Consider the following 14,552-nt stretch of genomic DNA (forward strand, 5'->3'; position numbering starts at 1 on the left):
AAATGCCGGCCGAGCGATGATTGGGAAGCCTGACGGATTTTCCCTGCTCTTGCCGGCTCTAATGCTGGAGATGAGGCTTATTGTGGACAGGCACAGCATGACGGCGAGGCATGCGAGCAAACTGCTAACGCGAGCAGGAAGGTCAGGCAGATAAATACATGCGAGTATTCTCTTGGCAGCATACAATGACGCGGGTGTGCAGGCGGGGTACCGGAGTAAGTCTTTGGGTGAAGGGACTCGGGTAGCGATACCGCGTGTTCATTCCGCACTTGGACGAGGACGGGACGAGTGTACAAGGCTCCCATTATGATCAGTGTCAGTTCCGATAAGCGGTGTTGTGGTGAGCACGATGACGAGCGGAGTCCCTGTGGGTGGTGATGGCCGGCTGGGGTGTACATTTGTGGAACATGACGAGTCACGCGCACGTGGAGGTGTACCTACTTGGTAAAGGCGAGGACAGAGCGAGGCAGGCTTGTATATGGATTGTATAGACGGCTGCTTATGAGCATGGTGTTCATGGACCCGTGAAATGGATCGATGGCTGCGGGATCTGGCGCCATGTGCGACTGCGGCCTAGCGCGCGGCGATCCATGCGAGCAATATGCTGCTGAGCAACAGCGTTGGGCGCGAGATGCTTCACAACATTGAGCTGCAGGCAGCGCGGCACTCACGGGGCGTGTAGACAAAGGGATACTAACATACACAGAGCTACAGCAGCAGCAGCAACATCATCAGCACGCCGACCAACACGCCGTCCCCCGTTGTCTCAGACATCAATCCGCCATTGCACTTGCACTTGCACTTGCACTTGCACATGCACATGTTTGCGCACTCGCTCTTTCCTCTGGACGCCCATCGCCATGGCCGGCCTATCGTCGCCACTGCGTCTGGCCCCGCCCATTGCTGCGACACCACGCCGAGCGCCCTCGCCCACAATGTCGCCTGGAGGACGACGTGGACGCATGCACGGCAGCTCTGAAGAGGGCCGCCTGCGCGATCTGTCGCCCGACACCACCCTCCGCGCCTTCACCCAGCGCCCCGTCCCGTTCGACACCACGTGCGACGAGTACAAGATCTTCGCCTGTATCGACTCGCTCACCGCCGCCGAGCGCGATCTGGGTGCGCGCGTTGCCAAGGCTGCGCAGCGCCTCAAGAGCTGGTGCAGCGAAATCGAGCAATGGGGCTGGTCCGGCAGCTTCGAGCAGCCGAGCGACGAGTACCGCGAGAAGCGCCGGAGAAGTCTCGAGCTGCGTATTAGGGAACACGTCGGCGACGCAGACCTCACCAACGCCCTCCCGCCGCTGGAGTACTGGGGCTCTATACTGTCCGTCGAGGTGGAGTCACATGAGGCCCGCCTGGACGACATCGAGGACGAGATGCTCAAGCTGGATGTTGAAGAGCTGAAAGAACACGTCCTCGATATGCACCCGAGCGGCAGGTCGCGCCCGTCCTCTGCCGGCTACGAAGCGACCCGCCAGAGCTACAAGCCCATAGACGACTTCTCCTTCCTTATCACACAAACCCTCCTATCCGCACTGCCACACCACGCCCAGCTAAAAGACCGCCTGAACACGTGGACCGCCCGCATATCGACCCTCCGCGAAGTACCCCGCTACCTCGACGACCTTAGCACCGCGCAAAAGGCGATGCGATTAGGCTGGGATGCAATCGACCCACCCGTCGATACCTCCGATGCTGCTTTTGCCCAGTGGAAGGATGCCGTTGACACCATCTCTGCTGTGCTGGGAAACAAAGTCAGTGACCTTGGAAAGCGTCTAGATAGGATGTTGGACAACCTCGAAGGACGCGACGACTGCATACCAGACAGATGGATTGATACATTTGAGGCTATCGAGACCGACTATGGCCGCTGGTCACACGATTCGAGGACAAAGGTCATGGACTTTGATCTCCGGAGGAAATATGAACAACAGAGGGCCCCCACGACGCACATTGCAGCTAGCAACGAGCCCGCACCCCAGTCTACCGCCGCTGTTGCAGCACAGCCCGAGTTTGGAAGCGTCGTTCAAGACCATCCTACTGGCGTCGTTCTTCAGCCCGTGGACAAAGCAACCAACTCGCCAAACGGCAACGCTGCGCCTACCACAACTCCTGCAAAGGTGACGCGAAGAATCGTTTCAGATTCCAACGTTGTCCATCGTGAGATATCATACACACCCGTAAACTCGCCGGGACTGGGAAGCCCTCGGGTTCGCGAAATCACTACGGGGTCATCTTCCAACAGGTCAACGCCGAGCAAGAAGCCTTGGTTCATGACAGATGCCATCGCCTCGCCCACCAACGAGGCCGGCGCTGTGAGGGCTGGATCATCCTTCATAAATGTCAATGGTTCAGATGAATTGTTCGCCTCAGGCGGTGTCGAACAGAGAATGGCAGATCCTATTTCCCGCAATGACATCGCCCAAGTGGAAGAGGACGAAGAGTCAGAATTTGACGAGGGTGACACCGTGGTCCACAATGATTTGGACGACCTGGAGGATACCCTGGAGGCTGCCATTCCCGTACAATCGCCGCACGAGGCTCTTCAGGCTGAGCACGGCCAAGTAGTCGAGCCAGTGCCAGAGGAAGTGCCTTTGCGCCGCAACCCCACGGGCATCTCCGAAAACCCCGTCATCATCACCAACGATGGGCAGGACGGCCCGATGCCAGAACCTCCTCAGACGCCGCGATCACGAAGGGGTAGCCAGGGCTCTGTTTCCTCAAACATTTCCTTTGATGATTCGAGCCCTCCTAGTTACATTGAAGATTCTCCCTCAGTCCGCAATGCAACCAACCGATCTGTCAGAGCACCTCGTCCGGAGCTTAATGCTGCCATGGCAAAGCGGCGTCTCGGTCGAAACATCATCGAAAACAGCATTGATAGCGCACCGTGGCCACCGACACAGTTCAGTCAAAAGTCCAGCGCCGAGGACCTTGAGCGCAAGATTTCAGACATTCTCACTACCATCCCAGCTCACATTCGCCTCACCTCGGGTCCTAGTGCAGACTCTCCAGAGGTCAAGCCGTCGCGTGGTCTTGCAAACAGAGGCAGCAGGAATTACCTCCGCGCTGCCCGCTCTGTGAGCGGACTGAAGTCACCAGAACTGACCTTGTCGCCCGCGAAGAACGAATTCGACAGTATCGCCTCTGGCCGCAAATCTGCCGCAGCCTCACGAACTGACAACGACATCAAATTATATCACCTCACTCAACCAGGAAAGGAACAGCCAGTTAAGCTGTTCATTCGCCGCGTTGGAGAGAATGGTGAAAGAGTCATGGTCCGTGTCGGGGGTGGCTGGGCAGACCTTGGTGAATACCTAAGACAGTACGCAGAGCATCATGGACGACGAACCGCTAGTGACGGTAAATTCGAAATCCTAGGCTTGGAAGTCAAGAATAACGACAGCACAAACTCACCCAGCCGCCCCGAGAGTGCAGCGGGAAGACAGGACCGACGTATTAGTAGCGGCCGACCTACAGCAAGCCCTCTGACGACGCCCACCAAGTCTTCGACTACTGGTGTGTCAATCGATGATGCAGTACATCCCATGCCCAGTTTTGCCTCAACTCCGGGTATTGCAGAGGAGCCTTCCGTACCCTCCACAAACTCTTCGCAGCGCTCCTGGACAGGCAACGAAGCCGGACTCGCCGGTCCCAAGGCCAAAAAGCTTGACCTTAGCGGGGAGAAGCTCGAATGGATCGAGGGCATGATGAAGCAAGCACGCACCGTATCTGGCAGCGTAATGCCGGTGAATCACACGCCCCAACAACGCGAAGAGAGAGCCGACAGCAGGAGTGAGTCCCGCTCAGATAGTCGCGCTGGAGGAAAAAAGCCAGAGTTTGGTGATCTAGGCAAGGTCGGCGGTACAAAGCGGATCTTCTTGAGAGGCGGGAAGCCCGTGTTGGAGTAAACAATGCAGAACGCATTTTTCCTATGTCAGTTTCTCTCATAGGATGCTTAGGGGGATCTCGAAAAGTGCTGTGCATAGTATTGATACCCCTGGGCATGTCATGCACCCTCTTCCCTTTGTACACTTTTTCTACAGGTAGCTCCACGTGAGCGAGCATAGGGTCAAGGTTTCAAGGTTTCGGAGCGTTTACATAATCTTCTTGTACATACTTGGTATTATGCTGTGGATGCAGTGTCATCACACGAGCAGCCGGAGGCTGTGCGAATTTTAATACCATCGCCTCTTCTCAATACATATTCTTGCTACACTGTTCAGCTCATCTCAACCTGCCTAGGCTCGAGAATAACCTTCCATTCGCCTGTAGCAAATTGCATAGTAATATACTGCCTGAAGTCAACTTCCTGGTTAGACACTTCGAACAGTCTGAATCTAGAAAGAATGCTGGCTGCGACAATTCTCATTTCGGACCAGGCGAAGCTATCGAAGTGTTAATCATGGTATTCCCGGCCGTCTCGAGGTGTGGTAGACTTACTTGATTCCAATGCACGAGTGCTTGCCTCCTGAGAAGGGGTAATACGCGTCCATACTAGATAGCAAGTGTCAGGTTGACCTCATCCAAGCAACTTGGGGGAGACTTACTCGGCAGCAGGCGCGTCACCTCTCTTGTCCTTCGCCAAGAACCTTTCGGGCCAGAACCGCTGCGCTTGGGGCCAGTACTCCTCGTTGAGGTGCAAAGCACGATACGAAGCGGACACCACGGTATGCGGAGGGAGATCGTAGCCCATCAAATTGACCCACTCAGTTCCAGTCCGGCGCCCCATCTCAGACGCAATCGGATGCAAGCGCAGGTTTTCCTTGATGCATGCCTCCAGGTACTCATATTGCGACTCGGTGCGGACCGTTTTGCTGGAGACGATGTCATCGGCGAGTGAGGCGCTGGGCAGGGATTCTAGAAGCTTGTTATACACGACTGGGTTCCGGGCAAGTTCGAGGAACAAGCAGGCTAGCGTTCCGGAGGTTGTTTCGGATCCGGCGAGTAGAATTTCAGCCATTTGGTCGGTGATGTCGCGGGTATTCATGGTAACTCCAGTATCTGGTCGCTTGCCTTGCTCCAGCAAGTGTTGGAGCAGATCTTGACGCTCGGTGCCCGAGGTCTGTTGTCGCCTGTATATGACGGCTTCGATGGCCTAAGAAAAGTTAGTGCAATCGAGCGGGTACGCGTATGTACGATGACTCACTGCGATCATTTCTGCAGGCCAATCGAACTTGATGTCCATTACGAAAAACCTGATGAGTTTCTTGATATACACAGTCTTGTAAAACGTTAGTTCTGCAAAGAACTGAAAATAAATGGATGGATCACTGTGGACCGGACGCACATACCTGGTAGCGTTTGCTCAAGCCGTCAAAGATGGAGCGTGGAATCGACTTCCAGATTCTTTCATCTACACCGTCTTCTCCCTTGCTTTCCGGGTTCGTTTGGCCGAACCCTTTGCCGAACGAGCATTCTCCCATTCTGCAACGACAGAGTGAGTACATATAAGACAGAGTGCAAAGGAACTTACATATCAAGAGCAACGTTGTGCAGATCTTCCATGAAGTCTGTTTCGAAGCCGCGTTCAGAAGCCGCGCTGCTCACGACCTTGCTTTGGTACTTGTTGAGCAGATCACGTACAATTTTCTGGAAGTGCACCTCCAAGTTATCGACGTACGCTACAGTGAATGCAGGCGACAAAAAGCGCTTGAGGCGTCTGTGAGGCTCGTGGCGGCTTGTATCCAGTCAGTCTCCGGCAAAGTCAAATCTAGGGGGAATACAGTCACTCACATCTCACCAAACAGCCCTGGGCTCGCCCTGTCCCTCGAAATCTCCGCATACATAGCGACCTTTGGCAAATCCTGTTTGACCAGAATCTGCTTCATGGCGTCCTTGTCTGAGATCCACACTTGGCGAGGTCCAACGCGCATGATAGGCCCATAGCATTTGTGGCCCTTCTCAACATATTTCCAGATATTGCCAGTCGAGAAGAGGTACTGCAAATGTAGTGTCGTGAGAGGAGCATACCATGGTCCTGGGACTTCTCTCAATGGAGACCTGAACGCCTTGATCCTCTTGAAAACTTGACTTGCTGCTATCGCAACAAAGAGTATGTAAATAATGAAGATGTACATGGCTAAGTAGGATGCTTGTGTTCGTGCAGTGCAGTTGCAAAGAATGTCGAATTGTAAGCAACTTGATCGAAAACATGTTGGCTTTTATACTTAGGTATCAAAGGCTTCCTAGTCAGACAACGCGTACGATTTCTTGACTTGCTCTATTCTTACCTCAGATGAGGCTCGAGCGGGTGAGAAGGGCCGGATTGAACCTACTCGAAGCCATCTCGGGAGCTAGATACCAATCGCAACCTTAAAATCGGGTGAAGCAAGCTAGCCATCCAAACTGTCACCGCGATTGGCTAGCAGACCAGCGAAGCTCAAAAAACGAAAAAGAGAGTTCCACGCTATGGCTACTATCGAGAATGCTTCCATGCCTCTCTGCGACTCGGATCTCTGCCCTACCCCCCGCATCCCCACCTTCACCGCGACCCGTTCGTCTTGCGTCGTTATCTACAACGGTAGCCGCTGATATCGTATCATCTGCCGAAAGCTTGTGTTCATGTCACACATGTGTCCAAGCATGCTGCTAGCTTCTTAGAAGTACCTAGGAAGGTAGTGACATGCCGGCCTAGCCATGAAGTCCCACACCTCATGTGCCCACTTGTACCATGTCGGCATTATTTCGGAATTTTGTTTGAAGACGGTACTTGCCATGATCTCGTGTCGGAGGGTATGTAGTAGACATGAACGGCCCCTGCACGCTTCTGAGGTCAGCCACTAGCCTCACTTTACTGTGTCTGCCTTGTGAGACATCGATGTTCCCATATCGATTCGTGCCGAACAAAGTAATCGATCAGTGCATCCGTCAAAGGTTCTCAGGCCTGTTTCTTGCTTAACTGAATTATATGCCACATCAGTGACATAACATGCAAGCAACAGAATGTTATAAATATCGGTGCTATTCAGAAGATGCGCACCCCCCCTGATTCAGCTGTTCTAAGAATATCTATGACGAACAATGATGTACCTGATGATATCATAAGCAGGCAGCCTTTTTAGAGGTTAGAATTATATGGTTCAGTCTAAAAGTGACATCTGTCAACGGCTATCTAGGCCCTTATTAGCATCTGTAAGGAAATCCGCCAATAGGAGCATACGGAGGTGTCCTGCTCGTTGTATGGTTAAGCTGGAGAGGGGGTGCACACATTCTGAATACGATAATAAGCCTATCAAACATTCAAAAACCCGGTAAAGTTGATCGTCAGCCGTAAAGAAACCTGCTCTATTCCAATGTAGATAAGCATGATAGAACGAGTGCAATCCGTAGACAAAGTATATTACTAGTAGTAGCGCCAAGGTTGCTATACCTCTTTCATGACTAGCACATCCTTGTCAAGATGCGATAGAAAGCTTCGGCTCTATCTGCCATCTTCCGTCGTTCCATAGTTCCCGAACTCGCGTGACTGGACAAGGCCGAAACTTACATTCCGACCTTGCACATAAATTAACTCTAGAGCTGCGTTACTGCCTAGAAAGTGTAGCGATGACCCCTATGAAAGCCGCGAAGACCAACGGCAATTACTCGGCATGCACGCCCCAATGAACTCAAACCATGCGCCTCACCGGTCATAGATCCTCGCATGAGCAAAAAGGGATTATGCTTTCCTATCTGCATGACCCATCGTTCTTGCTACTGGCTGCTACCTGACCGTGCGGTCGTGTGATTCCGAGATTTCTACCGCGAAACGTTATCTTCATTCCATATCCTCATCATCTACTAGGAATCGTTCTATCGTATCTGCCTCGTGTGCGGTAAACGCGCTGATCGCTGGGCTCTACGTCCGGCAGTTACGTCGCAACTACTAAGAGTTTCCTCCGTGTGGAAATTGTCTTGGATGTGAGGTTCGTATTGCTTATGTCAATGTTTCAAGGAGGTAGTAGTGGCTTGAGGGCCTTCTTCACGGTAGTGAACTCCATAGTATAACTATTTCATGGTAACTACGGACATGCTTATGCACGCAACTCCCTATGGAGCTTCAATCTGCAGCTTCGAGTGACAGACAGGTTGTCCGATAGCGTGTACAAGGCGACTAAAACCTATGAGTGGTCGCATAAATTGAGCAGTCCGTGGATACTGTCAATGGCCTGTTCCTCCGCTTCAGTGCGCTGGCCACTTTATCGATGAGATTTAATTCAGTTCCTGATATATGCATCAGCTATCTGATTGTACCATGTACGTATAGCAGAGAACCACCAGGCGACGAGACGACTGACACACTTATTGGCATAGACTCCTCTTGATCGCTTACACGAGAACGATATGAAGCCTTTCCCGCAGGAACCGTCACATCAGGTGTTCCAGCTATTGGCGATAAGCAAAGTGGCGAGAAGCCACTGCGCAAGCCAAAAAGTGGAGAAGTGACACCTCTGGAGTTTGGCCGGCCATTTTCGATCGGAAAAACCACGAGAACATAGCCTCCATCATGAACTGTAAAAAGTCAATCGAGCACCCAAGCCTTGTAAACGTGCAATCTCTCCATCAGCTCGCCTCTTTGCTCGTCTGCCACTTTCTTTGCGAGATCCCTGTCATGTGTCAGCTATCATGAAACGAGACTTGTTGGTCATGTACGCACCATCTCCACCGCAAAGCTTCGTGGACAAAGGCAGATTTGTTGAACTTATCTGCTTGTCCGTCGCGGAACCTGGCGAGTTGCTTATACGATTCTCTGTAGTATAGAAGTGTTCCAGCTCACGTCGATTGGGGATTTGCTTCCTACCTCTTTGAGATACTCAGCCACAATCATCTTCTCCCACACCAGCGGGTCTAAACTTATCCACTCTTTGGCTAGTGATGTTTCGGTGCGCTTAGTACCCAGAGCCGCCTCGAGATCTCTGATGAATGACTTTATCACTTCGGACTGCTCTACACTGTCCGTAGGTAGATAGCCCTGTGGATGCAGTATCGTTGTAGGTTTCCGCTCGACTAAGTACCTATTTTGATCGTTGAAATGAGCCTTCCTACCTTTGGCTCCTGCGCAGTGAGGGAATTGCCATACCATGCTTTCTCAAGATTGGGAAATGCTGCTAGGTCACGCCTGAAGAAAGCCAGTACATCAAACATCCTGAGAACTACTCAGCATGCGCTTACACTCCAAGTGATGGGTAAGTCTTACGGAAAGGAGGAGGATACGCCGTTAATACTCAGTATACCATGCGTAGGTCGAATTGCGAAGACACCATTCCAGTGTGCCAGCTTCCGACAGCTGCCATTCGTATCTGAGCCTATTGCAAAGTCCAGCCAATCATAGGCAACAAGAGCAGCACAGCTCTCACTACTACTACCTGATGAAGTTTGGTAGTCGTCGCCTCGAGGGTTGAACGGAGCAAGGTATTCGACGCACTCCATTGTCTCCTCGCGGATTGTCATAGCGTTGGGTTTCGTCTTTGCGGTTGTAATCGCGTCGTTTTCGAGCAGAGACCGAATTGTTGGGGCATGTTCAGAGCTGACTGAATAGAGATCCCTCCAGGCTTTATTACACAATGTGGTCTTGGTACCAGCTATGTCAAAGATATCTTTCACGACAATGCGGACGCCGTTGAGAGGCTTCTCGAGAGACTTTTGGAAGTAGCAACGGGGTGGATCGACAGCATAGACGGTATGCCCAGCTCGACCGAACTGTATTTGACGGGGCTGTGCAGACGTCAGCTAAATCCAATGTGGAGGTTGTGTCTTTACTTGCCTGTCAAATGTACTTTTGAGTCTGAAAGAAGTTACCATCGTATCATGCTTGTCGGCGTTTATCCTCCACGGTTGCCAAGTCATTTTGCGGTCGACCATATACGGTGCAGGAGCTAATGTGTTCGTGGACGCATCGCCAGTCACGAAGCTCCACGCTCCGATTCTTCGTAATCCAGGAACCGAATGATGTCATCATTGGCTGCTACCAAGAAATACGATGTAGCTTGAGAAAGATGAGTTGTAGATGTCATCGTGCCTTGCGGAAGTGTCCAGATATTCCGTTATGTTCTTTTGGGTAACGTGGTCTCCAGGCGAGACTTTGTAAACAAACACAGGCTGGAAAGTGATCACACTAGTTGTGATCTCGGCGAGGTAGTTCTGTGCATTTAGGTTAATGTTCGCAAAGGCCAACCCTGTGAGAGCAATATAGCACAAACCTGCTCGCTAGAAACAAGGAGATACGATATGCCTCCGACCTTTATTCTCATGTTATCTTCGCTTGAGTATAGCGCAGCACTCGTTGAAGCCATTTATGATCCCAGCAAAAAACTCTGCAGCAAGTGTAAAAATTGCTGGAGGGCAGTATTTACTTCTGGTCCACTTACGGTAGTTGGTTACAGTGACTGCACGTTGTGGAAATGGAAAAGGTGGCGATTGGTCCCTTACACGCACTCTTTCCATTCGCAGGGCTGTGCGCCGCTCAATGTGGCTCCCTCCCAGCAGCTTGCCACCACGTTACGAACATCCTCGATTTTGGCCGTTCGCATCTCAACAGACTTCACCAAAAGCACACAGTCTTCTGCACGATATGGTGGGTTGCATAGAATGTTTGCAATTATCAAGTTAAGTTCTAGGAAGTTTTTTAGCCATTACACTAAACATCGCATCAGGACTACGCCTGCTCGGCTCCGGCAAGTGGTTTGAAACGCCTTGCTGTACGTGACGGGAAATCGAAAACGTCAAAGGGCAGCCGTTGTGGCAGTCTCAGTGGGGATCAAGGTTGTCCCGGTACCCGTGAGTGCGATTGTTATTCACGGTTTAATTACTGTAGTATTACGAAGGACTACTGCTAAAAAGGTTGTCTGCGATTTCGGTAAATGCGACCATGCCGAGCCTATAACCCAAAATCGTGTTGTTGTCATGCTGTCCGCAATTACCAATGTGTCGAAAGATGAACTATGCACGATGCGGGAGTGGATGGACAAGACATGTCGCGGCTCACAATTCGGGACTGCTTTGGTGAGTATTCGTACTGCGGAAATAAGTGACAGAAGGGTTTCGGCAAGTGTAATGGCAGGTTTTCTCCAGGAAAGACTTCGACCTCTAAGCGCAAGTCTCGTTCCACAGCTTCACCTTCATAGAGCTCGACAAGCACGAAGATCTCATTCTCCCAAACGAGCACATCGTCCACTTCGCTAAGCAGCCCTATTTCTACTTCGAATAAACGCATGGTGTCATCGTCAAGTGTTAGGTCTTTACTTTCTTCTTCTTCTGGCTGGAGCTCTAGTGTGTCCTTCGTGTTCATCAGCAACCTCAATTCGACTTCACCAAGCTTGTCCACAACTTCTTCACATGATTCCGTAACACCGGGCGCAAGTTCAACAAAACCTAGTCTTACAGCCTCCCTAGGTTACTTACAAGCCCTTCGACTATATCACCACCACCAGCACATGCCATGACACCTGGAGACCACCAGAGTCTGAGGAGAGATCGCTGGGAAGTGGTCAGCTCGGGCAGACGCTTGTCCAAGCGAGATTACGCTAGATCGCGTGGCCTGCCTGAGTTGCCGTGCTGCCGACGCCAGATACATGCCATTGTTCACGATCACGATTACACGGTAGCATTGAGATCATAAAACTCGATGTAAAGATCCACACAACAGGCACACCAAACAAAACTGCTGCTTCCAGAGCCAGAGAACCAACTGCCTCGGTTCGCGTTTCGCGTTTCGCTGGGAGACCACATGACGTAGTCGGGCGCAACTCGGCCGCTAGTAGAGCTTCGCTGGCCATTACGGACTTTTGACTCGAAGGGTTCAGACTGCCATTTTGGAAGCTCACCATCTGCATCCCTTTGGAACAATATTTGGAAAGATAGCAATCCAACAATGCTTGTTGAATTGTGATCTTCGGTTGCTCAAAACATCGACAGCGCGACTTCTTTCGTTCCTACGGCACTGCCTACAAGTCGTCAAATACCTTGAGCCCCGCCACATAATTACCCATGGCCCGAACAGCCCAAAGCTGTCGCATTAGACAACGCCGTTGCTCACGGCAGCACAGCAGATACCATGCGTCCACTCAGGAGGCACCGAACCATGTACGAGAGCATGCCATCGAAACTCGATGTAAAGAAATCCTCGACACGTGCATCGCACTGACTTGAATGAATTCAAGCCTATTCCAGGTGCGAGCTCAAAGAATAATACTATCTTCTGCATTGATGTCAGGTGTATTGAGGGTGGCGCACCAGGCACATTTTATGGTAATGCGACCTTCGCGCTCATAGACGAAGGCTTAGCATACACTAGAACTACCAAAGAGGTAGAAATCCTGGGAACCAGCGATACAAATACATGCACTATGTGGGGACTTAGGTGGCGCAGATCCTTGACAGAAGTGATAGCTGAAGTGTAGATGCCTGACCAGACAAATATGTAATTCATGCAACCGATAGCGGAGTCTGCGCTCGATGGAGTCGAAACCGAAGGGTCCTAAAAAAGGGCCTACACTGATGATATATAGTTTCGACTCAGGTAAGAAGCTCCCGACGCAAGTAACCCGAGTGAAATTGAGGATGCTGCGATGGATGGCATGAGGGGATAGCAGTACGAGTCCGCCGGGCCCGCCTCATGGTCAGATGCACGGCTCGCATAACACAGTCTACTACTACTATCCTTTGAGCTTGACCATCCGCATGGGTATACAACTGTTCTTGAATTCTCCCCTGCACCCGCCTTGCCTGTTCGCACGTGTGCTTGACCCTTGTCGTTTTGCATTGACTTCGGGCACGCTAAACTGTTGCGGACTTCGGGATTATCGAAACTCTTTGCTCCTCCCAACCGGGGCAAAATCTCCGCAAAACAGGCCTGTCGCAATATACCTATCGAGTAGATCTGTACACGCGTGTCAGTGCGCTTCTCTCCTATTCGCCCATTGCCACGTCGTGACGATGCGTCGAAACACTTCCGCTAAGCTCAATATACCATCTACATTTGTTATGCCTGAGCACCTGAATATAAAGGTACGCTGTGGTCTCACTACACAGGTACTAGCAGTACCGATCTAATACCTCCCTAGTCCAGGTACACTCATCAAGATGCGGGCCTCTCTCTTGTTATCTCTTCCCTTCGTGGGCATTGCCCTTGCGCAAACTTCGGGCAAATTCACCACCATCACCTTCAATGTTGCTGGTCTGCCTCCGGTGCTCAATGGAAACGAGATTCCTGGTGACAAGACCACTAATACAGCTCGTATTGGTGAGCTCCTCACTCAGTACAACATCTCTCTCGTCCACGTGCAGGAAGACTTTGTGGGTTTTACCGAGATGATACCTAAGAGCACTACTGACGAAGTTTAGAACTTCCATGCCACACTATACGCCAACGACAAGCATCCATACCGCACACCCACCAGTGGAGGTGTTCCCTTTGGCTCTGGTCTGAACTCACTGAGCAACTTCCCCTACACTGCTTTTGAACGCGTCAAATGGGGAACATGCAGCACTTTCGAGTAAGTCATCGATGCCGTCGACTCTTGGGGCATGCAATAGAGTACTCCAAACTCACATGTTTCCACCAATAGTTCGGCCGATTGCCTCACACCCAAGGGCTTCACATTCATGCGCTTGCAGGTCGCCCCTGGCGTCTCTTTTGATGCATACAACCTTCACGCTGATGCTGGGTAAGTTTCAACTCCATGTCATCTACCTTTTGTGCTGACATCGAAATTCAGAACCACTGCCGCTGACCTGAAAGCCCGTGCGGCTAATTTGCGCCAAGTAAGCGACTACATCAAGGCCAACTCTCAAGGCAATGCTGTCGTTGTTTTCGGCGACACAAACACCCGCTACACTCGTGGTCCTGATGATATTCCTGGTATCTTCGCTCAGGAGAACGGCATGAAAGACGTCTGGGTCGAACTCGCCAAGAATGGCGTTCCTCCCGCCGGCGGCGCTGAGGCTCTTCTCTGCGACAACCCCAGCAAGTCAACTGCCTGTGAAACGGTTGACAAGGTTTTCTACCGCGGCTCATCCGCCGTGACTATCCAAGCTAACAGCTTCGATTACGCTGGAGACATGTTCCTACAGGCTGACGGTTCGATCCTTAGTGATCACAACCCCGTCTTGGTTGAATTTGCATGGACACTGAACAGTATGTTGGCCGTCAGCGAAGCTTTTGGCGGCGAATTTGGTACGTGGTTTAACGATTTACAGAGCGTGCCTAGCGGCGCTGCTGCTCAGTCGATTACGCTACGTGGTGCCGAACGTCTCGATTCTGTTTCGATTACGCTGGCTTCGGGCCAAACCTTCACTCACGGTGGAAGTGGTGGTAACGCGGCGACACTCACGTTGAATAGCGGCGAGAAGTTGACTGGTGCAACGCTTTGCCGTGGTAACAAGGATGGTGATGCCAACAAGACCAGAATCTTTTATGCTGAGCTTAAAACGAGTGCTGGACGCAGTGTCAAGACTGGTACGAGGACAAACGACTGTACGGACATGAACCCTGCGGCTGGCAAATCGATTGTCGGTTTCCTTGGAAGGGCTGGTGACAATATTGATCAATTAGGCTTCGTCTACGCTTAGTT

At 51.4% G+C, this 14,552-nt stretch overlaps 7 protein-coding genes across 7 annotated transcripts; 2 read left to right on the plus strand and 5 right to left on the minus strand.

Moving 5' to 3' along the window:
* Window positions 1-258: 258 nt before the first annotated feature.
* On the minus strand, window positions 259-560 carry SNOG_15559 (hypothetical protein; the record flags this gene model as incomplete). The annotated part of the gene is made up of 2 exons (XM_001805653.1): window positions 259-385; window positions 442-560. The coding sequence occupies 2 exons, from the start codon at window positions 558-560 to the stop codon at window positions 259-261; spliced, it is 246 nt and encodes an 81-aa protein (XP_001805705.1).
* A 300-nt stretch (window positions 561-860) lies between these two features.
* Window positions 861-3,911, plus strand: SNOG_15560 (hypothetical protein; the record flags this gene model as incomplete). Its single annotated transcript, XM_001805654.1, has 1 exon — window positions 861-3,911. The coding sequence occupies one exon, from the start codon at window positions 861-863 to the stop codon at window positions 3,909-3,911; it is 3,051 nt and encodes a 1,016-aa protein (XP_001805706.1).
* Window positions 3,912-4,546: 635 nt separating this feature from the next.
* SNOG_15561 (hypothetical protein) lies at window positions 4,547-6,080 on the minus strand (the record flags this gene model as incomplete). The annotated part of the gene is made up of 4 exons (XM_001805655.1): window positions 4,547-5,098; window positions 5,150-5,251; window positions 5,551-5,662; window positions 5,737-6,080. 4 exons carry the CDS (start codon window positions 6,078-6,080, stop codon window positions 4,547-4,549), a joined length of 1,110 nt encoding a protein of 369 aa, XP_001805707.1.
* A 2,423-nt stretch (window positions 6,081-8,503) lies between these two features.
* SNOG_15562 (hypothetical protein) lies at window positions 8,504-9,828 on the minus strand (the record flags this gene model as incomplete). The annotated part of the gene is made up of 6 exons (XM_001805656.1): window positions 8,504-8,588; window positions 8,639-8,718; window positions 8,783-8,953; window positions 9,028-9,127; window positions 9,179-9,696; window positions 9,781-9,828. The coding sequence occupies 6 exons, from the start codon at window positions 9,826-9,828 to the stop codon at window positions 8,504-8,506; spliced, it is 1,002 nt and encodes a 333-aa protein (XP_001805708.1).
* A 108-nt stretch (window positions 9,829-9,936) lies between these two features.
* On the minus strand, window positions 9,937-10,274 carry SNOG_15563 (hypothetical protein; the record flags this gene model as incomplete). Its single annotated transcript, XM_001805657.1, has 2 exons — window positions 9,937-10,122; window positions 10,182-10,274. 2 exons carry the CDS (start codon window positions 10,272-10,274, stop codon window positions 9,937-9,939), a joined length of 279 nt encoding a protein of 92 aa, XP_001805709.1.
* A 523-nt stretch (window positions 10,275-10,797) lies between these two features.
* Window positions 10,798-11,756, minus strand: SNOG_15564 (hypothetical protein; the record flags this gene model as incomplete). Its single annotated transcript, XM_001805658.1, is given in 4 exon segments — window positions 10,798-10,887; window positions 10,967-11,365; window positions 11,383-11,426; window positions 11,633-11,756. 4 exon segments carry the CDS (start codon window positions 11,754-11,756, stop codon window positions 10,798-10,800), a joined length of 657 nt encoding a protein of 218 aa, XP_001805710.1.
* Window positions 11,757-13,062: 1,306 nt separating this feature from the next.
* SNOG_15565 (hypothetical protein) lies at window positions 13,063-14,550 on the plus strand (the record flags this gene model as incomplete). The annotated part of the gene is made up of 4 exons (XM_001805659.1): window positions 13,063-13,275; window positions 13,324-13,475; window positions 13,548-13,646; window positions 13,698-14,550. 4 exons carry the CDS (start codon window positions 13,063-13,065, stop codon window positions 14,548-14,550), a joined length of 1,317 nt encoding a protein of 438 aa, XP_001805711.1.
* Window positions 14,551-14,552: the final 2 nt, after the last annotated feature.

This window comes from Parastagonospora nodorum, assembly GCF_000146915.1.
Source record: "Parastagonospora nodorum SN15 chromosome Unknown scaffold_39, whole genome shotgun sequence".
Classification (NCBI taxonomy): Eukaryota; Fungi; Ascomycota; class Dothideomycetes; order Pleosporales; family Phaeosphaeriaceae; genus Parastagonospora; species Parastagonospora nodorum.